The 21,421-nt window shown below is 43.4% G+C and overlaps 4 protein-coding genes across 4 annotated transcripts; 1 reads left to right on the top strand and 3 right to left on the bottom strand.

Moving 5' to 3' along the window:
- Positions 1-951: 951 nt before the first annotated feature.
- Positions 952-4,043, bottom strand: LOC108233212 (tetraspanin-7-like). Its single transcript, XM_037981178.1, has one exon. The coding sequence runs from the start codon at positions 3,996-3,998 to the stop codon at positions 2,874-2,876; it is 1,125 nt and encodes a 374-aa protein (XP_037837106.1). The 5' UTR covers positions 3,999-4,043; the 3' UTR covers positions 952-2,873.
- Positions 4,044-4,185: 142 nt separating this feature from the next.
- Positions 4,186-11,534, bottom strand: LOC108233207 (zinc finger protein 334). Its single transcript, XM_017411499.3, has 10 exons — positions 11,378-11,534; positions 10,631-10,833; positions 10,445-10,546; positions 10,262-10,357; positions 10,081-10,191; positions 9,884-10,001; positions 9,061-9,793; positions 8,689-8,747; positions 6,754-8,589; positions 4,186-4,336 (listed from the first exon to the last, which is right to left on the bottom strand). The coding sequence occupies exons 1-9, from the start codon at positions 11,409-11,411 to the stop codon at positions 7,094-7,096; spliced, it is 2,952 nt and encodes a 983-aa protein (XP_017266988.1). The 5' UTR covers positions 11,412-11,534; the 3' UTR covers positions 4,186-4,336; positions 6,754-7,093.
- Positions 11,535-11,860: 326 nt separating this feature from the next.
- washc3 (WASH complex subunit 3) lies at positions 11,861-15,916 on the top strand. Its single transcript, XM_017411462.3, has 7 exons — positions 11,861-12,059; positions 12,471-12,569; positions 12,655-12,720; positions 12,807-12,944; positions 13,852-13,968; positions 14,052-14,116; positions 14,206-15,916. The coding sequence occupies exons 1-7, from the start codon at positions 12,009-12,011 to the stop codon at positions 14,303-14,305; spliced, it is 636 nt and encodes a 211-aa protein (XP_017266951.1). The 5' UTR covers positions 11,861-12,008; the 3' UTR covers positions 14,306-15,916.
- Positions 15,908-20,735, bottom strand: dram1 (DNA-damage regulated autophagy modulator 1). Its single transcript, XM_017411461.3, has 7 exons — positions 20,434-20,735; positions 19,469-19,536; positions 19,134-19,276; positions 18,866-19,043; positions 18,636-18,706; positions 17,561-17,653; positions 15,908-17,471 (listed from the first exon to the last, which is right to left on the bottom strand). Exons 1-7 carry the CDS (start codon positions 20,562-20,564, stop codon positions 17,427-17,429), a joined length of 729 nt encoding a protein of 242 aa, XP_017266950.1. The 5' UTR covers positions 20,565-20,735; the 3' UTR covers positions 15,908-17,426.
- Positions 20,736-21,421: the final 686 nt, after the last annotated feature.

The following is a 21,421-nucleotide window of genomic DNA, read 5'->3' as shown; positions in this document are numbered from 1 at the left end:
TACAGTCACTTTTGTGTTACCTGATGTCGGCAGCCTTCTGGAATTGGGGCGGCGCCAAACGTTAACCAGTTATGGGTTAATTTCCAAAAGTTTTGTTAATATTTATCCAGTGGTTCATGAGATATTTTGCGAACAGACTGGCAAAGCTGACTAAGAGTTAAGGGGAAAAGTTTTGTTGCTCATAGCACGTGCTGGGGATGATTCTTAGCACCTGAAATGCCTAATTTTAGCTCAATATCTGCAAGACATACTGAGTTTTGGCCATTTTTGTGTTTGGTAACATTGTTTAGCTGTGGCGGCCATCATGTTTGGGGCTGATTCTAAAAGTTAATCAGTTTTAGACGCACAACCGGTGATTAACTTCGGAGAGTTTTCTTTTATCAGTCTGACAAACCATAATGTGGATTAAATCAGAGCAAAGGTCAAGTTTAATGAGTAAGTTTGGGACTCTAATCTAACCAGCAGAGTATAAATTTAACACACTACAGGCGGAAAAAAACAAAACAAAAACAGGGATCTGTGTTATCGGATTTATGAGCCTGGCAGAGGGTCGACACTCGCTCCGCCTGAGGCCGTGTTTTATTGAGCAGATTTAAACCAGGAAAGGTTCAGTGGCATTCTCACCCAGCTCTGGCTGGGAACTTCCTTGTCCTTTTGGGTCATCAGGATTGTAACGTAAATAAAAATACAATTACAAGTTGAAGTTAAACCTCTTTGTGGAGCTCTGATAAATAAACTACCTCTTGGTTTTGTTTTGAAGTCACACATAGAGGGCATTATAAGTTGTCTTACATAAAATAATAATTTTCAAGCAAATCATAAGGTCCTGTTGTGGGTTGTTTTTCCAAGTGTTGCTCTGAAATCTCTATGTTACAGCAAGGAAACCTTTAACTCAAATCAGGAAAAAAAAATAGGTCAAATCAGTGTGACCAGACAAGCCATGTTAGAGCATAATGTAGGTTAATCAATGGAATAATTAGATCATGAAAAAAAGGTTGTTTAGAGGCCACATCCTGCATATCTGTACAGTTCTAACAAAAACTAGGCAATATAAAAGGTAAAAAGTCTCGTGTTTTGTCATTGGAGAGGTGGATTCGCTCAGTTCTCCTCATATTGTGTTTTTTACGGGCTGATCTAATCACTGGTATCTCAGGCCCGAGCTGTAATAGAGTCAGCCTTAATCCACCACGACCCAGTCAGAGGTCTCAGTGACAATTGACTTCATCCCCAGCAGTGACAAATTTACAACTCTGGCACTCTCCCATTTGCTCAACCTCATAAAATAAAGGTGTTTTTAAAGCGTTTCAAATGCAGTCAGGGGAATAACATCTGGTCGTTTTTTAATGAAAACATTAAAATCAAAGTCATACTTCACAAGAGGTTTATTAGATGCACTTCTGATCACCAATGCTGAAGCCCGCCCTGTGATTTATTTTTAATTTTTATTATTTTGCATTAAATCTCCATTTTACCAGTGTTGTTTCCATCTATACATTTAATACATCCAAGGGCAGCAGACCCTGACATTTCCATTCCCAGAGTCGAATCAATACGCTGTAATGAAGCAAAGATTTTTCATTTATACTCGACGGATATAGTTTACAGTCTCAATCATGCTGTTGATAATAAGAACAATAGATCATACGATACATTAATGCAAGTGAAATTTATACTACGCAATGCAATTACAGGAGGGCCGATGAGGTCTAATCTAAATAAACCAGATGATGAAGGCTATAGGTCTGTATAGTTTGATTGCATAGGAATGCAAAATATATACATATTTACATTCATTAAAAACATACTCGTGTCAAATTTCATTCAAATGTAGCCACAAATAAGAAAAGAATGCTAATCTGAAGCTAAAGCTTTCTGTTTCAAGCTGTGGTGGGCTTCACATAAACATGCTACGCAACCTAACAGCAAATTCCAACATCTAAAATTAAAAGAAAAGTCTAAAAGCTGTTAAGATTTCTACTGCAGGCAGGTTTATATACAGCACAAAACACAAGACAGCTCTGTTTTCAAAGCGCTACTCTCGGGCGATATGATCTCTGTTAACGGGAAAACTAAATGACGTGCAGACACCAAACGTGAGCCAGACTAAATATTCACAGAGGAAAGTAGTCCTGGCGAACAATCCCGCACATAATGTGTGGAGCACAGAAGAAAAGAAAAGTCCAGAAATACATTTCAGTCCAGAGAGGAGCTTATTTACTTGTGCTTTAATTTAATAATACCAATTTTTGGACAGCACCTATGTCTAACCCGACCCACGTTCTTTAAACTGCACACATGCTAACATTAGAAACACCTTTCGTTGGCTTGAGTGTAAGAGACATTTTTTTTCAGATGAGCCAATACCAAGCAGAGAAAGGAGCTTAACTGACTGAGATCGTTGCAAAATGTTACATTACAGATTTAATTGCTGTTTGCTAGTTTTGGCCCCATTATAATCTAATGTTATCAAGACTGAGACATCTACTTTAAACAAGTAAGAGTGATGGTCCGGAACTTAGTGAGGTGATAAACCCAACCAGGTCTGTGTGCACCGTCAAAGGCAGCTGTTTAAATCCTAATACTAGGTCCAAAATGGCCCAAAAGTCACCAAACTAAATCTAATAACCACGACTCGACCTCCTGCGCCAACACTTGGCTTCAACTGGTCAATCTTTTATCAGTCTCGGATGTTTCCCATAACAAAGTCAGAGATGTTTGTTCTAAATTATGTATACTTTTTTTTCCTGAAGACTAATTGCTACGAGTCTTGGAATTTCCAAATGTCCGTCTCTTAAATTAAGTGAATACGAAATTACTTTTACTACCCCAGATTATTTTTGTCAATTAAATTAGCTGCCGACTCTCACTGCCTATCAGTGCGCCACCACGCGTCCATGCTGCCTGGGCGCCAGTTTGTTCGCGAGAAGGCAAGCGAGGGCGATGCCTCCAATCTGCGTGAAGGCCAACCCCAACACGGTAGCAGCGATGTGGAAGACATTGTCGTTGACCAAGCTGAAGACTTTGCGGAAGCAGCCGTGCGGGTGGATCCCTGCAGCGGCGACGCCCTCGCTGTCATCCGACAGAAGAGGCCGATTCCTGCAACCCTTCCGCCTCACGCAGCAGCTGTCTGGGAGGGACACCGAGGTGCCGTTTTCGGCGGGGATGAAAGTCATGTGCTGGATTGCCCAGTCGGAAGTGAGCCAGTCGCGCCAGCCCTCGGCACCGCAACACTCCAAGGCCCTCTGCAGGCTGTCTAGAGCGTCGGCACGGCCTTCGTCCTCCGTGTAGCCTGCCACGGCTCGCTGTAAGCCGCTGCGAAATCCCCCGGCGATGTCTTCGCGGTAGAAGAGGCCCGAGAGTCCAGCTGCCAACCCGGCGACGAGCGTGGCGAGCTGAAAGAAGCCGTAGGCCCTCAGCAGGCAGGGCAGGTTTGCAGCCACCCCAAGGCAGCCCAGGAAGCCCCAAGCCGTGACAGCGGCACCCGTGGCCAGGAGGATGAGCGGAGCGTTCGGGTATCGGTTGGCTGACAGCGTCATGTAGTCCGCCAAGGAGATCTGAGCCCACACGCCCAGGGTGAAGATGGCCAAACCGGCTGCCCAGAAGAGGCAGCTGAAGGCGAGGAGACCCAGACGCAGCAGGTGCATGACTCCCACCGGGCGACAGCAGGGTGGGGCGGCACCCAGCGGAGGAGGAGCGGGGGGCGCCAGGGAGGCCTCTGAGCCCACGGACAAGGACAGACGCTGCTGCTGGTGGAGCTGCTCCTCCTGCTCCTGGTAAGTGGGCAGCAAATAGCCGGGGATGGCAGAGGGTCGGCGAGGAAGAGGAGGAGGCGTGAGCAGGTTGACGCCCAGCGGAGAGGAAAGCCGTCGCACAGCTAGCCGCTCGCGCTCCCAGTCCAAAGCTCGCCTGGTGGGACTCGGCCGGGCTGACAGTGAGTCGTAAGACAGTGCAGAGCTCATGGTCCCGGCTCCCGCTTTATCTACTCCCCTCTCCCTCATTTTACACACCCCTCTTTTGTCTTCCCACCTCTGTCAGAGCCGGTACTCCAGTCTTCCTGCAACACACACGCCTCCTTCCTCTTCTTTATGACTGCTTATTAATCCGCCACCAGGAGCCGGACTGTAAATCACAGTAATGGGCCTCGCGCTGTGTGTTTATCTGCATCCGCAGCTGCTCGGTTTATCCGTTTGTTTTGAGTTCCTTTTCCACCTGCATGGTCACCGAAGCTTCGAATTCCTCCGCTGGTAGTTACATCTGGACATCCGTGTGCTCGGCGCTGCCCCTCAAAGCGGTCAGGTGATTGCAGACGTAGGATAAACCAATGGACACCCTCTCTCTGTGTGGGGGAGGAATCCCTTTGAGTTTACTTTCTTCATATGCAAAAAGGCTGCAGAAAAATCGAACAAAACCCAACGTCTTTTTTTCCCTCGTTGTTCACTTTAAGGCAAATTTATCCCCGTTTTTGAACTACGGCTTCAATGAATTGTTGGCAAAAGATCATCACATAAATAATTCATGGCAGAGATTGATTATTAAAAAGAAGGAAAGCCACTGTGTTTGTTTGAAACTCAATTTTCAACAAGGCGCCAAATGCAGTTTTAAAAACAAACACCAAATAATCGACACTTGAGTTACATTATTAGAAGTTCAACTAACTTTGCTGTGTTGTCAAAAAAAAGTGATAAAACTACTCGTTGAACATTCTGCTGTTTTTGATTTATTCTCGTGAAAATAAAGACAACGTAGCAAAGAATTACTGATTAACTAAAATAAATCACGTTTCAACTGGAAACACTAAGAAATGGTAGATTTCAGTGAAGTAATGCAGAAGAGTTCAAATAAAAAAGTTTAGTATTGTGAACAAGTAATCTTCCACAAACATAAAAACTTCTTTATTTTAAATAAATATGACTTCAACAGTAAGTAACTGTTAATAAATGATTAAATAATGTTTATGTAATCCTTAATTACTGAGCTGTTACTAACTGTGCCAATGACTGACTTAATCGGTTTAATGAAAAAGAAAATGCAGTTCATGGTTATAATTAATAAAATAATTAATGGTTCATAGCTAATTAACTATTAATTAATGTCTAAGTAGATTTTAAAGTCATTACGAATGTGTGACATTCGTTGGTCATCTTAGAAATGGTAATCCATTATTTCAGATTGATTGATTGTTTCATATTTAAAGAAAAGTTAATGATTATTCATTATTTATTAATAATTCATTAATGTGTAACTCTTCAGGCTGTATGTATGAATCATAGAGAAGCATTAACTCATTATTATTTCGCTTCTATTATTTACTGCTTTAATATTCATTAGTTTCCTACAGATGGATGAGGATAATTATCAGTTGTTTCCCTGATATTTTTCACTGTAGGTCATCAAAACATTGTGTATCTTCCTGTTAATAAAGTAATATCATTGTTCCAGTTTGTGTTGGCAGGCTTACCATCTTCACTGTTCATGTCGTGTTTTTAGCCTCGCTGCTTCTCAACGAGAGACTAAAATTACTCCAATAAAATCCAAAGATAACAAACTGGCTTTAATTTGCATATACTGCCCATTTCCCCGTTAATCTAACCCAATCACCGCCTGCTACCGACGGTCCTAACAGGTTGGGATAGACTTAAAACACAAGGCGAGCTAAAAATAGAAATCCAATTTTGGTTCAGTGAACCCTCTCCGGTTTTACGGCATATTTACTGCACCCTGTTGGTTCAGTAGGCTACGCAGCCGCACGCTGGGAGCCCACTAAAAATGGCCGGGCCGGCTTTATGGCGGTGATTCCTGCACGCCGTCGGCTTTCCCCCCAATCAGCTACTCAGCCAGTCGCAGCTAATCAAAGCCTCTCGCTTAATTAAACACATTCAAATCCTGCCTTTTAGAAGAAAAAAGCCATAATGCTGACATAATGACAGAGAGGGGAATAGGCAGATAAAACTGGCTGTGGATGAACGGTGTTAACTTTTTGACCATGCTGAGTCAAAACCAGCCAGTTGTCGTCGTGGGCAGCAGGGAGCTGGAATATTGATACCACGGACAACTGGAGATCTGGTAAAGAAACGAGGATATGTTTATGAGGTCTTTGCACTCCAAAAATCAGCTGAGGAAGCCACTCGGGTTCGCTCACTCTGGAAAATAATTAAAGAAACATCAGCTGACACGAGCCGCTGCACTTTGGGTTTTCTTCACAAATTGTTTTACGGCAGGTCTAAACGGTCGGAACAATAGTTAACATTAATGTTTAAGATCAGTACGAACGAGCGGTAACCAGGGACGAGTTAAACGCACGTAATTGAGCCTCCTTATAGGCACCCGGGGCTTAAATGAATGAGTTTGTGAGAAAATGGATTGAGACTGCGGTGGAAGTGGGAACGGTTATGTCTTTCAAGTCAGAAAAATTGCTCCTAAGAGAAAAATTTCACCTCTTTGTCTACATTAATTTGATTGTGGCTCTGCAAGAAGTAACCAGACACTTAGAGTTTTCTCCTTTGGAAATGATTTAACATCGAAGCCATATTCACATGGGGTTATATGGTTACCGCTCCGGATTATAACACAAACCATAAAAGGGCAGAGACGTGATCTCAGCAAAAGCCGAACCCTACTGAATCATAAAAGCAACAGCGATTGCACAAATCCTGTTTTTCACTGGATAACGGTCGCGCGGCTCTCAGTTTAACAACTTTCTTGTTTGCGATCAGCGTTTCCTCAGAAATTACGGCCCTTAAACCGAGAACTTACTTTCATTGTTTCTTGCCGCTCTGCCGCAAAAAAGAAGGGAGGTGCTCTTGTGCTCGTCCAAACTCCAAGCTAGTGAACGCTAATGCAGCTACAAAACAGAGAAGAAAACATGATATATGGAGCATTTATTAAAGCTTTGTCCACTTGTCTTATAAAAACGACAGTCCATCCAAGCTACAAAGTAAAAAACAGAATCATTTGGAAAATCAAATGATTTGTAAATCAACATGATTACCTCAAAGACCAGACCTTGCATGACTATTAACTGATCTCCTAATCTGAAGTTTATTAATCAGACTGATTCAGAATAAAAAATTTAAAATGTTACGTGTCCATAAATTTAAACCCTTGATTCCTCGGAGTCCACAGGCGGTGCAGTCTCTGCGCCGTCCTCGTGCGTCTCCGTGTGTCTCTTTAGTTTAGCGACAGATGCGAAAGTCTTCCCGCACCTCTCGCAGGCCAGCTTCGCCCTCTTGGTTCCGGAGTGGCTGCGTCTGTGCCGCGCCAGCTCCGATGAGCTCTTGAACCTGAGCTCGCACGTGCCGCAAGGATACGGCCGCTCCCCCGTGTGGATCCTCTGGTGCAGCTGGGCCTCGCTGAGGGTGAGGAAGGACTTCTCGCAGTGCCCGCAGGGGAAGGGCCTCTCGCCCGTGTGGATGAGGTTGTGTCTTGTCAGCGCGTACGGCTTGGTGAAGCCCTTGCCGCAGTAGGCGCACGGGTACGGGCGGGCGCCGCTGTGGGAGGCAACGTGCTCCTGCTGAGTCTTTTTGCTCTTGAAGCGTTTGTCGCACTGAGCGCACGAGTAGGGCCTGTCGTCTACGTGCGACCTGTGATGTTTGGAAAGTTCTCCCTGCGACAGAAACCCTTTCCCACATTGAGAGCAGAGGAAGGGCTTTTCCCCCGTGTGCATCCGTTCGTGCCTGGCCAGCACGGACACCAGGGTGAACCTCTTGGAGCAGTGGGGGCACTGGAAGGGCCGCTCGCCCGTGTGAACGCGGAGGTGTTTCACCAGCATGAAGCGGACGGAGAACCGTTTGCTGCACTGGTTGCACTGGTAGGGCCGCTCGCCGGTGTGAACAGACAGGTGCCTCTTCACGTCGGCCCTGCGAGTGTAGGTCTTCTCGCAATGCGGGCATTTGAACTGCCGCTTCACCTGATGCGCCTGCCTGTGTTGAGACCGTGCAAACAGGGTGTCGAAGCCTTCGCCGCACTGCTGGCACTGGTAGCGCTTGGTGGCGACGTGGCACTTCCTGTGCTCCAGGAGCTCCGCGGCGGTGGGGAAGCTGCGACTGCAGATGGAGCAGATCTGCGGGAGCTGACTCTCCTCCAAGTGGCTCTTCTTGTGATGGACGGTCAGCCCCCTCAGATTGGCGAAGGAGCTCCCACACAGCTGACAGGAGAAGGAGATGGCAACGCCGTGATGCTTACTCTCATGCTTCGCCAGATCCCAGGAGTGCTGAAAGGTTCGGTCGCACTGCGAGCAGTGAAACGGCCTTTCTCCAGTGTGTGTGAGCTGGTGCCGCCTGACATCCGACGTCCGAGTGAACCCCTTACCGCAGGTGTCACAAGTGAGAGACTTCTGTCTGCTGGGAGTCTGAGAGACGGCGACTTTGCCCTCGCGATGCAACTGCGTGTTTCCTTTGGGGAAAAGTTTGATAGACGTAAATATTTGGTCAGAGCTCGAGGCGGACGGCGTGAACTTGCCTCCTGGGAGACCCCGGTATGCTTCTGAGCGAACATTTTGCATGTGGAAGTGAGGGGGGCTGTTGTCGTCCGAGCTGTGGAAAGGACACCGTGAGCAGGTGAAGATGATGGACACCGTTTCATCCGAATCACCTGCAAACAAAGAAGAAAAAAAAAAAAAGAAAGAACACAATCTGGGTTTCAGTTACAAAAAAAAGGATTAAGATAATTCACCTCTTCATGTCACCTTACCTTTGTCTGTCCCTTTTATGGCTATCACAGACGGTGCGACCGGCACATCAGCTGTGTTCCTGGTAAAATGAAACTATCGTTAAACTTCAGAGTCTTAAAGAGTGTATGAAGCTAAATAAATGAACTTCATTCTTTTAGAAAAACTGTTTGGCGGAATTTTGTTTGAAAATCGCTGGAGCCTAACAGCGAGTTCAGAGGTGATAAAAGGCCAATTTTGTAACTTTTGTACTCGAATGGAGTACTGCACGTGTTCCAGGCTGCTGTTAGTAGCATCAAAATTACAATACAGACATTAGAATAAACTAGACTAAATAAACAAATAAATAAATAATAATGGGTTAATAGAGAATTACAGTAAGAACATTCTTGTACATTTTCGGTTCTTTGCCACTTTCTCTCGCCGTTCTCGTGACTTTCCACATCTCCTGACAACTTGGCAAAGGCTTCGTTTGCAGGCGCGTGGATCGGCGCACGTCTGGCTGCTGAGCTTCAGAAGCTTCGCTGGGGACATTCGGCGCTTCTTCCACGGCGACGAATTCACAGTTCGGATCCGCACGCAGGTCGGCGTTTGTCTCTGCAGCGTCTGCTTGGACGTGACCGTCTCCTGTTTCAAGCTCCTCGTTTGTCTGCCGTTCCTCCGCTTCATTTCTGGGGCCGAGCTCGTCACGGCGAGACGTCTGAGTGTCGCTTTCTGCCCGCACGTCCTGACCCAGGCTCGCTTTCCTTAACGCAAACGTTTTTGTCAGCGTTTCCAAAGCTTTGGCGACGCCCGCGGGTTCACTCATTTCCGCAGCCAGCGCGCTTGGAGCCTCCTCACCGGTGGCGTTATCCACACTTACAGCCACTATCTCTTCTTCATAACAATCTGTCTGAAGCTGGACCTCAGCTGATCCCATCATGTCCTCATCTGCCTCAGATGCTCCGACTTCCACTTCATTGCAGTAGGCTACAACGCTGTAATGGTCCACCCCAGCAAGAGTGACAGGGGTTAACGTGTTAGCATAGTTATGAATAGATTCCTGCTCGATGGATAAGTTTGTCTTTTGTGAAGGAGGAACTGATAAGGCAGACATGATGCAGCTCCCAACGGTGGAAGAGGGCCCATCTGCAAAAGAAAAAAACATGATTAAACAAGACACTAACAATGGTTTTAGAAACTGGGAGCGAAAAAACTGATTGTTGGCTTTAAACTTACATGTCATCTTAAGCAGTCCTAAGGTTTTGTAGTGCTGAAAAATCGACCTCAGCTCCTCCGGCGACGAATCAACCCATTCCTCCAAAACAGAAGGAGCAGAGGCGAGCCAGGCAGCAGTCTGCAAGAAGAGGGCAGCCGTGTTCACCTTCTGGAAGTTCAACACGCGCCAAAAAGTGCCAAAAGGAGTCAATAAATACCTGTTTCAGGTCTGGTGCCGGGAGCATCTTTTCTAGCTTTGAGAGCAGCTCCCACATTAACACTTGTAGAGCTGCATCATACTGTGGACCATATTCAACAGGGAACACCTCCTGTAGGAGATACATTTATCTTTTAACCTCTTATTCTCACGCAGATGAGTTCATAAATCAGGTGTCTCACCTGAAAGAAATACGCCCTCTCAATTGGATCCTTCAGCAAGCTCTGAACAAGTGCAATAAAAGTGCACTCTGTTGTTTTCACCTCTGTATCCACAGACTGAAACAAATCAGGTTCTATCATTAAACGAGGTCTGGTTAAGTAATAATTAGTATTTTTTTAGCTGGGTTCCTTTAGTGTACCTACATCTGTGTTTGCACAGGTAACTGGGAATCTCTCCAAGGAGCTCTTGATTACCTGAGAGTCGACATCTCCTCGAGCTGAACCTTTGCACAGCTCTAAAATCAACTGAAACACCAACATAATGAGTTACCGCGTGAGCGAGATGGCGAAACAATCACCATTTCATGTGACACAAGCTGCTGCGTTCACCCTGGCTCTCAGTCCCAGAATGAGCTGCGCTCTCTGTCTGCGGCTGATCAGACCAGGAACTGCCTCCGTCACCATGGACACAAACTCCTGCAGCCTCCCGTAGTTCATCACATCCTTCTGCTTCGCCATATGCCACATAGTAGCAGACAGAAACTGCAAAGGGGGCACCAGCAGGCGAAGGGATGGTACAGGCAAAAAGGGGTCTGAAACGTAAAGGTGTAATGTAAGAAAGGTTCGCTGGAGGGCAGCAAAGAGCCTAAAACTTAGTGCAGATAAACTGAACATCTGCAACAACAACAAAAAACCCAACTACTTTTAAAATTTAACCTGTGAATTTTAGTTCTCCATGCTTAGATAATATATTAGAAAAAAAGTAATGTGCTCAATTAAACAAGGACACAGTCACTGCTTGGTTTATATTACATGCATGCAATATTTTAATCTATGCGCTACAGGCTTATGAACTGGTATAATTGCTGGGCTGACTTTTAGCATTAAATAGGTGAAAATTGGTAAAAATATCAACAACTGCAATTTAAATTCCACAGTCATTCGCTGTAATATCGAATAGTGCAAAAAATAAAAATTACATCAATTTATAACAAAATAACCTCCATTACGCAGCAACTCCAGTCTGGTAGATGAACGTTATGATTCCTTTAAATAGACGGAGCCCACTGACTGAGTTAGTAGTATAAACTCAGTCGGCATGAAATCTATCCAGGAATAAATAATTAATATACGTACCGCTCATTTTTTCATTAGGCCTGAGACCCTCCATTGGTGCTTCACGCCTTTTTGGAGCGCTAAAAATATTATATTTTGTTGTTCAATTTTGGTGGCTAATGCGCTAATAGAACGCAAGCGTCGCTTCCTCAACTCTCCTCCAACGTTTCCGCTTTTCAAAATAAAAGTCTAAAGTAACATTTGGTATTAAGTGCTGCTCAGGAATCATTACACTACTGTTTAAGGGACAGAATAAACACATTTTGGCTCTGTAAAATTAAATTGCTTCACTTCATTCTCATTTCTACATAGTTGTGCATGTTATACTTTCAGTCCATTGTTTTTGTTATTTTGTTGCCTGTGTCTTTTTAAGTTTTGCTTTGTACAATTTGTATCACTGCTTTAAAAGTTTAATTGAGCAGAAAACTTCGAACTGAACACAACTCTCCCGTTGACGAGACTTCAAAATAAAAGCTGGATCACGCGATTTCCGGTTGCGACGCAATGACGCAGGAAGTCACGCAGGGAGTCACATGAACTGTTTTTCTTTTATTGCAGCTAATGTAATGTGACGTTTTGTGTCTACTTCTCTTTTTTTTTTGTCATTAAACCTAAGCGACACTTCTATCAGCAGGAAGTGGAATAAAAGAAGATGGACGAGGACGGCCTGCCGATTGTGGGCTCTGGTGTTGATCTTACTAAGGTTTGTGCTGTGAACTAGCTAGCTAACATTAGCTTAGAAAAGAAACCAACACAGTGCATTTAAGCAGCTTCTTCTCCTATTTTTTACTTCTCTCAAAATTAATTGTCAGTTGTGCTGCTGTGGTTTGTTTTTAAAGAGCACCAGAAAAGTAGGGGGACGTCTTTTCTCTAAACATCGGTGTATTGTTGAAATGTGTCACTCATGAGATTTTGTGACCGGATATGGACGTTTCTGCAGATGCTGCAGTTGTCAATGACTTATATACTATTTATAATAGCACTATACTAGTATATAAGACTTGTATACTATATATAATAGTACTATACTAGTATATAAGTCATTGGCAGTTGCATTCATGTCATTAGCCGTTTCTAAAATTGACTTTCCTTCCTTTCCCTCTGCCTCCTTTAGGTCCCTGCTATACACCAGAGAAGAATCGTGGCCTTTCTCAATCAGTTTGTTGTCCACACAGTTCGCTTCCTTAACCGGTTTTCCACCGTGTGTGAAGAGGTTTGTGTGCATTTCTTTACCCTTATTTTTTGCATCACTGTGCTTCTGTGCATAAGGGACCTCACTTTAAACTTCTTTTTCTCAGAAACTCGCAAACATATCTCTTCGGATACAGCAGATAGAAACCACACTGAGCATTTTGGAAGCTAAGGTGAGCTGTGAAGCATCACCAAGTTTTTACCCCATTTTGCACTTCTTTTTTTTAAATATCTGATGGATTGATGTTGTTTTGAGCAGCTGTCTTCTATTCCCGGACTGGAAGATGTCACAGTAGATGGACTCAACCAACAGCACCCCGCACAGACTAATGGACCCAGCAGCACCAGTCAGAACCAAGCTGACGGTCCAGCAACAGCAGCACCTACTCCCTCAGAGGTAGGGTTTCAGACACGTTTGCAAGTGCGAGCGCTTTGATAGTCTTCGATTTGTTATCTGGGGTAACAAGTAGAAACCTGCTGAGGGTGAAAGGCTTGTTTTCTTGTGTGCGTGTTGTTGTTTTTTCCAAGACAAAAGGGCCCAACGTCTGTACCATTTTTTTTTTTTTTAGATTGAATAGTGGTTGTCATGTCATATCTTGGCAATCTGCATTATACTCTGAAAGGAAGGGCCGTTTTAACCGATGCCAGTCTTTTCCATAGTTTACATACCTGAAAGTTCAGTCTGTTAGACCATGAAATGTACAGAGAAGCTGTAAAAAAAAGGCAAGACGAGGCAAGTTTGTTTGTACAACAACATCTGCGTAAAAGCTCCATAGGCCTCAGCATTTTAGACTTCAAGTTTAAAATATTTTAAAAGTGTATTATAAGAATACAGCGGCTCAGGTTAGGGCGGCAAACTTACATTTATGCAAACCACAAACCTGCTGTTTGAACAGATGACAATAAAACTGGAGATGTTAAGTCAGAAATATAACTAAACACAGAGAGCCTCAGCCCAACCGTGTAGCACGATGGTGGAGATGTGATTATTTGGGCTTTTTTTGTGGCTACAAGACCTGGACACTTTGCTGCTGCTGAGTCCACCATGAGGTCCTCTGTGTACCAAAATAATCTGGATTTTAATGGTTGCACATGGGTAAATAAATCAGTCTTTGTTACAGAGAAGCATTTCCCCGTGCTGACATGAAGAGGGTTTTCAAACATCTAAAATAGTAGCAAGGAACCCACTTTGACTTCTCCAGATGCATTTTTAAGCTTCTACATAAGCTTTAAAAAGTGGATGGCTCTGTTTTGTTTAGTTTTTTTCTTTCACAACCCTCTGATTTGCATTTGTCATGTTGCAGCCGGCTCAGGGTTCTTCAGAGGCTGCACCTGCACAGAAAGCAGAAGTAGCTGCTGAGAATGTCATGACTGTAGCTAAGGACCCGCGTTACGCTCGCTACCTGAAAATGGTCCAAGTGGTAGGTATAGAACCATTTTTATTCTTGGCGGGGGGGGGGGTGAATTTGTTTAGTATCTTAATGGTACGTCTTGCTTATTTTAGGGGGTGCCGGAGATGGCCATTCGGAATAAAATGATGATGGAGGGTTTGGATCCCGCCCTGCTCCAGTGAGTGTTCTTCCTGTTCAGTTACTGTTTGCGTTCCTATTTTATTTGTCTTCTACTCACTTTAATACCATTTCCTTTTTTGCTAACAGCACGCCCGATGCCCCTGTGCCCGACGGCGCAACAAGGAGCACAGAGGATGACGATATCGCCACCACCAGCTCGGACAGTGAATCATCTTTTAGCGACTGATCTCTTCGCTTTGTTTTTCGTCACCGCAGAGCTCCCTCTGAAGGTCGTCCAGCGCCGCGTGCGCGCTTCTCAGACCCTGCCAAGTGTTGCAGAGTTTGAGGCTGCATGGTGCCTGTGAAGGACACTGATTAAAAGCTTCAAATGAAGTTGCTTGGGTGATTGTAATTTTCCTGTAAACGGACTGAACAGGATCTGCTGGTGGTAAAATCGACCCTTTTGTTCGACGATTTTGTTTTTTCTCTTTTGTCATTTTAATAATATTTTTAAAGGTGAGTCTTTATTTATGTCTTGGAAGAAGTCACATCAGTTCCATCTTATGGGCAAAAACAGGTGTCCTTCATTTCCTTTTGGCAGTTCTCATGTCAAACTGCGGCAGCTCGTGGGCTGTGCATAAAGAACATGTTGTGGAACCAGAGGAGTGACTGCGGAGTGTAGGGTTAAACGCACAGCTCCCTACTTGACAGCTCAGAGGCGTAACAGCGTGTGGGTCAGCTGCAACCCCCGCTATACCACCTAAGTCATTTCACTTATGACACCAACAGGGAGAAAGAGGCCACTGTTTTGGGACCTGTGGGGTTGAAAGTTGGGACTGGGGCCTCAGTTCGTCAGGCACATCCCTCATAAACCTGATCAGGTTTGGATGTAGGGAGTTTGGAAGCTGCAGTCAGATCTCCCCCCACGGCTCTCTGGTGTAATTCCCAAACTGTTGCCGCGCGGATTTGCTGACTCATGGGACACGTTTTCAACTTTGGCAGCAGAAATATGCCCTCGGGGACTATTCATGCTTTTAATGCCACGGCTAATCCGCGGGCACTTATCCTTTGGTAATTTTGTCTTTTTTTTCTTTTGTTTTGCTTTAAGCTCCAGATGAAATCTAAGAGGAAAAAATGCGGCCCGTTGTGAATGTCAAACGTGTAAATTTTAGTAGCCAACATTACGAAACGATTTGAGTCACGGATGCTGCAGACACGGTTCCCTTTGTTTTCAACAGATAAGTTGAAATGTAAATAAACCCAATTTTGTCATTCAAATTACGAAACAAGCGGCTGTGACATTTGCAAGAAATCTGATCCCCGTCTTTGTGCAAACCTGATTGCGTTATATTAAAAATTTATTTCTTTTGATTCTTTTGAGAGAAGCGAAGTCAGCAGCGAACTTCACACAATAACTTTTATTTTTAGATTGTTTAATTTCTAAATGAAATCTAAATACTCTGAACCTGCTGCTTCAGTCTCGATGTTCGATGACAAATAATGTACTTCTTCACATTTTTCCTTCTCTTCTAATCAAACAACAATCATACTAACCTATGTGCAAAAAAACCTTGTAACTACTGAAAGAGAAACTAAGAAGTTAGTTTTTTTTTTAGCAATGGACAGATGTCGAAAAACACCAGTAGGTTTTTGCTTCTTTTTTATTTTAGACATTAATCTGAAAAGGTACATAAACAGTCAATGTAAACTGATCAAAATGTTCTTAAAATGGAAAAAAAGAGAATGTAGGAAAGTGCTGTGAATGTTTGAAAAAGGACTTTGTAAAGCACCCTGTTCACACAAACGGTTGGTTTCTGTGATTTTTCGACTCGAATAAACACACCCGTTGTCATAAAAAGTGCCGTTTATTTGTCAGAAATAATCTTTACAGTACATCATACAAAGTACAAAATTGATGGATGGAAAAATACAAAAAATCTTTCGTAATCACAGCATTCGGAATGCCAAGGTTTTCCTATGTTTACACATCTTTAAGAAGACTTCACAGGAGTGAAAAAGGACCATCTTCCGGTTTAGTTTGGTTTACAGGTTAGAGGATAACACTTCAGCACGATAACTGGACGGCTCTGCGGTCATAAAGGAGTTCCCTCCTTTATAGGTGTCGAAGGGCAACACTTTAACGGCATGTTGCGTCCTGATAGTACTTCGTTATTGCTCCTCGTGGAAAGTGAGTTTGTGCACTCTCTCTAACAGGCTTTATGGGTTTTTACTCTCATGCCTTCAGTCGGAGGAACACGTTGAGTGCAGTTTGGTAGTTGGAGCAGCGATGAGGAAGGCATTAACTTCACCTGAGGTTGCTTTTGTTTTTCCTTGTATTACAGTAGAAATGCAGCCTGCTACCTGAGCAGGTGTTTCAGGATCAGTGGTGATATTTACTGAACATGTGTATATAAATGCTTTCAGCCCCTTCAAGCGACCTAAATTGTTTCTGTGCTAACTGTCTATCATCAATTAAATGTGCTGGAAGTTTCCACCAGAAGTTTGTTTCTAACTTTTCTTGCACACCTTCAGTTTTCAGTCATATTTCATTCAGCCTAAAACCTTTACAGGCAGATATTTTTAGCTAAGGGCACTGGATATTCATAGCACCGGGCTCATAAAAAGACAACTAATTATTATAAATCATTCAATATAATAAATTATTGCCTAAAACCTATTTCTTATCCAGATGTTAGTCCTGGTTAAACATAATATCTTGGTAAATATATACATATATTATTCTAATTTGATTCTACCTCATGTTTTGTTTACTGTAGCTCATATTTATTGTTGATTTTGTGCCCAACACAGCATTTACGTCCAGTTGCAAAGATTGACTTGGACTGTAGCACCTGGTCATAAATAAGTCCAAAAAAGAAAAAGAAAATCTTCGACGAACAGGCAGCAGCTAAATAATGAAGTAAAACTTTAGTCCTGTCTCCAAAAAAAAAAAAAAAAAAGGTACACAGCGTAAGATTATCTATCTGACGTTTGAAGGGTATTTTCATTTCACCTCATGGTCATGTGTTCAGTGTGATTAACTTCTCTTATTAGTGGTCACAAGCCTCGCGGTATGCGACACCTCGGTGTTGCGACAGTTGAGAAGTGCCAAACCGCGTTTGAACGCATGCGAACAATAAGTACACATAAAATTGTCCATTAAAAAAAGGTATAAAAAATACAAAGTGGTATCACCATCTATAACCTCCCATCAGACAGTTGTGTACATGAAATGTATAAATAACGGTGTAAAAATAAAAGTATAAAATCAGCAGGTGGCAAAAAAAACACATATCCGTGTAAAAGGTTTAAAAACTCTGCAAAAGCAAATTTACATAGAGGTCCCCAAAAACGTTGTTGGCAAATGTTCAGTGCAGCTGCTCGTAAACTGTAGTCACTTGTAAGGTAAACCGCTGCAGGATTTAAAAAAAAAAGAGCGGTTTTAGAAAGCAACAGCTAACAGAGTAACAAATCTCTGGGATTCACGAACTCTGATACTCACTTTGAAGTCGTGAATGTACGTGAAGAAGAAGAAGACGAAGCTGAAGGCAACGATCCACTCACAGATGGCGCTGGCCAGGTGGAGGGGATAGAGCTGCACGAAAGAGGGGGAACGGGACAGAGTGAAACGTCGACAGGCTGCAGGACCGAGAGCCAACTCATGGTGCGCTCCGTTTGCCACAGACGTCAGACATCCAACGGCAACACACCAAACTTAACCGTGGTCCAGTTGCAAAGTGCAAAATCCTGTGCTACTAACAACACGAGCTAATAGTTAATGAATTTATCTGCATTTATTGCATTCAAACACTGTGGCTCCATAGTCACTAACAGAGGCTGCACATTGTTATGTTTGCGACTGATTCAATGAGATACAAAGCAAATAAGTGGTTTATTTACTGCGTCCATCTGCACTTTTTGTGCTCGAGGAAGCCATTTTGGAGTTTGAGGTCGAAATCGATGAGACTTCTTTCATTTTTTTTTTTTACATATTCAAACTAACGAGTTCCAACTTCAGCGCTGAACTGGTTCTCACCGTTCGCCTGTGAATAAACCCCTTTACCTGTTTTTACCTCAGGGTTTAAGTCTCTCGCCTTTTTAGTTTTCACTACTTCGGGTCTTAAAAACCGTCGTTCAAGATGTCTCTGTTTCATGCCTGAAGAGCGTCACATGGCCGAACAATGTGTTCAAAACACGGAGCTACGGCTGGAAGGTTCTTGGCAAATTTTTTGGCAGGTACTGCAAAAAACTACAGTCAATTTGGGACTCTAATAACACGATTGTGCTGTTAATATTATGAGCTATAAACGAACAGATGTACAAATATTTTGATGCCGCAGCTATCGCCACTCTCTATGTGTAAAGCAGCCATGTTGGATTTAGAGGTCAAGGCTGATGGTATGCCCCCAGAAACCTTGAAACATTTATTTTAACACCAACTCTTGGAACCCCATTGATATTAAACTGATTTACGGACGCTCAAAGTGGAAGAGGAACAACAGCTAACAGCTAAACGCTCGTTTTAACTGAGGCAGCAGCCGATAAACAAGAGAAGAGGTGGAACTTTAGCAGCTTACCTCGTTATCTTTGTCCCAGTGCATTGTACTTTGTCCGCCAAACCTAGCGCATATTATAGCGCATATTACAGCTGGAGTATCATTTAGGGAAAAACGTGACACTTTGAGACGCACACAGAAACTACTGCTGAGCATCGAACGGCACAAACGGCGTGCTGTACGAGGCACGCACAGTAAAAAAACTTCAACAAACCAAATTTTGCAGCTTTTTTTTTTTTTTTAAAGGATACTGGGAAAAAGTGTAACAAGAGCGACGACCATAATACCCACACGTATTCCAAACACATACTTGGAGCAGTCATACGGATGGCCTTTATGTGATATCAGACACTGGAAGATTGTGTATAAGACACCAGAAACAAAAAACATGATGGCTCCTACATCGTGGCCGATTGTAACTGTTGTTTCCTGCAACCAGAAAAAATAATAATGTGTCGCAATACAGCAAAGTACTTTTATAAGATTTAAATTGACGCTACAGAATCCGTGAGGACATACCTGGAATGTTGCAACAACGGACATTCCCAAACAGGAGAACATCCCAAACACAAGGGCGGTTGTATTGAGGCCTGAACACACCACGTTTTGGTCCTCAATCAGCTTCTCCACGAACTTGTATCTGGCGTAGATGGTGCCTATTCCTGCACACGAAGTCACGTTGCACACGTTAACCACAAACCACTCCTGACTCAGTTTCCCATTCAAGAACGCTTTCATTTTCTCCACACTGAGGGGGAAATGCGAGTAGCATCGTTGGGAAGCTCGCTTCCTCCTGTGGGAGAGCCCAGAGTTGCCCAACGGGGCCGAGATGAAACGGCGACATGAGGTAATACCTGCACACGCGCAGATGAAGGTCATCAGGCCGAAAAAGCAGCTCTCCGGGGGGTTGGCGCCCGTGTCGCTGGGAATAAAGAACGCAGATTAACATGGATGTCCAAACAAATGACAGATTATTTACAGTGTTGTTACCTCACCTTACAGTAAAAGTTACAATGTCGTTCATGGAAGAGGTCGAAGTCAAACTTTGAAAATATCATTAAGGGCAATGGCAGTGACTCTAAGCCACTACCACGCCAAATGTCAGCTCCATATCTGTAAAGCTGACTGAGTTCGAGCCATGTTTGTGAGTTTGCTGAGGCAGCCATCCTAAATTTGATTGGCTTCAAAAACATTATCAGTTGAAAACGAACGTCTAAAGATTATTTTCCTAAAAGCTTCACTAGGATCTGCCCAGTGGTTCATGAGATATTTTGCAAACAGACAGACAGAGTCGACTGGGACCTGTCTCAGCTACTTCCACGTCACATTTTATGTAATATTCTGTAAATTTGACTGAATTAGAGCTATTTCTTGTGAGTGGTTTTAAGGTCAGCTGGCTGTGGAGAAGGCAGAAAACAGAACTTTCTTTCCTTTTGCTTGAAGAGTCTGGAAGTTTCCTTTAATATCAAGCCCTCTGTGTACAACTGTACTACTGTATGGTAGCTTCCTCTTTGTTTAAGTTAAAGGTCTTGAATTGAACATTACGGAAGTTAGTCTGTTAAATAATTAAATGAGTTTGACAATTATTTGTTGAACTTTATAAGAGTTTGATCTCCTTAGTTTGTCTGAGTCTGAGCCTTTAATTGTCCCCTGTTTAAAACAAACAGTGGAGTGAAACACAGAGAGCTCAGCCTCCAGAAACAAACCATTTTACGCGCGGCTGCCAACACGTATAGACGGCGAAACCGAAACTAAAAAAAAAACCCGTCCCAGCAAATCTCAGTTCGAACAAAAAAGGAGACAATTATCCGACTCTCACCTTATGTAGGGGAAGACGATGTCGATGTCGCGTCTCAGCACGGCGATGACAAAGGAGAGGATGAAGGTGGCGGAGGACCAGACGCCCAGGAACGCCGGCAGGGCGCACAGACCTTGCTGGAACCAGAACATCTCTTTACGCGCGGCTTTCCGGGAAACTCTGTCACGGGGAAGAAAACGACCATACCATGCAATGCAGGGGGAGTAAATAATAATAATAATAATAATCCACGTGTAATTCGTGGAGCAGTGATGTGAACAGCTGCCGCTTTAATGCTCTAACTGACACTCAGGACTGGAACTATACCTCCCCTAAAGCGACTCCCTGTGGGCGCGTCCTGATCACACATCTGTCTGAACTTCTCTCTTTCTTCTTACTTCCATATATATATACATATATACACATATATTTAAATGGCATTTGGAACAACTCTTCATTAAATAGAATAATCCACCTGGACAGTGGACTTCATGCGTCTGAGCTGAAAGTTTTGGATACTTTAATAGGAACCTTGGTGTACAGTAGCAGGCTACATTAATCCTACTTCTTTATTTTTTTGTAAGCACAGCATGAGTCAGCAAACTAATTTGCACAACCATTTGCTGACAGTAGTTGAATACATTGAGAGTATGAACTCCAAATGAAAGATCTTTCAAGGATTTTTTGAAGGGATTCTTTTTTTGTTTGTTTGTTTATTCAGCAACAAACTTCCAGTCTTGTGCTTTTTCCGTTTTGTTGTTTTGTAATCCAGATGACAGTTCTGTTTCGTTAACTATTCAAGTTACAGGGGATACCTGGCGTCTAAGGTGGCCAGTGAGTGTTCTGCACACATGAGCTTGGCTCGAAACATACAGGAAAACCACAGCTCAGTGTGTCTTTAAGAAGGTGAACTCTGGTTTCACTGTCATTGCTGCAGAGTTCACAGTTACACACACACGAGGAACAAAGGGTATAAGAGAGGAGAACATTAGAAAAAAAAAGATGCACC

Source organism: Kryptolebias marmoratus, linkage group LG18, assembly GCF_001649575.2.
Source record: "Kryptolebias marmoratus isolate JLee-2015 linkage group LG18, ASM164957v2, whole genome shotgun sequence".
Classification (NCBI taxonomy): domain Eukaryota; kingdom Metazoa; phylum Chordata; class Actinopteri; order Cyprinodontiformes; family Rivulidae; genus Kryptolebias; species Kryptolebias marmoratus.
Note: the sequence above shows the minus strand (reverse complement) of the source record. Positions and strands in the feature narration are given on the sequence as shown.

Coding starts and splice junctions, on each gene's coding strand:
- dram1 (XM_017411461.3), bottom strand. CDS start 20,564: ATGTTCTGGTTCCAGCAAGGTCTGTGCGCCCTGCCGGCGTTCCTGGGC. Junction 18,707..18,865: donor TCTTGTTACACTTTTTCCCA/GTATCCTTTAAA, acceptor ATGATACTCCAG/CTGTAATATGCGCTATAATA. Junction 17,472..17,560: donor CGTACATTCACGACTTCAAA/GTGAGTATCAGA, acceptor TAAATCCTGCAG/CGGTTTACCTTACAAGTGAC.
- LOC108233212 (XM_037981178.1), bottom strand. CDS start 3,998: ATGAGGGAGAGGGGAGTAGATAAAGCGGGAGCCGGGACCATGAGCTCT.
- LOC108233207 (XM_017411499.3), bottom strand. CDS start 11,411: ATGGAGGGTCTCAGGCCTAATGAAAAAATGAGCG. Junction 10,192..10,261: donor AGAGGGCGTATTTCTTTCAG/GTGAGACACCTG, acceptor TATCTCCTACAG/GAGGTGTTCCCTGTTGAATA. Junction 10,002..10,080: donor CGGCACCAGACCTGAAACAG/GTATTTATTGAC, acceptor CTCTTCTTGCAG/ACTGCTGCCTGGCTCGCCTC.
- washc3 (XM_017411462.3), top strand. CDS start 12,009: ATGGACGAGGACGGCCTGCCGATTGTGGGCTCTGGTGTTGATCTTACT. Junction 12,570..12,654: donor TTTCCACCGTGTGTGAAGAG/GTTTGTGTGCAT, acceptor TCTTTTTCTCAG/AAACTCGCAAACATATCTCT. Junction 12,721..12,806: donor TGAGCATTTTGGAAGCTAAG/GTGAGCTGTGAA, acceptor TGTTTTGAGCAG/CTGTCTTCTATTCCCGGACT.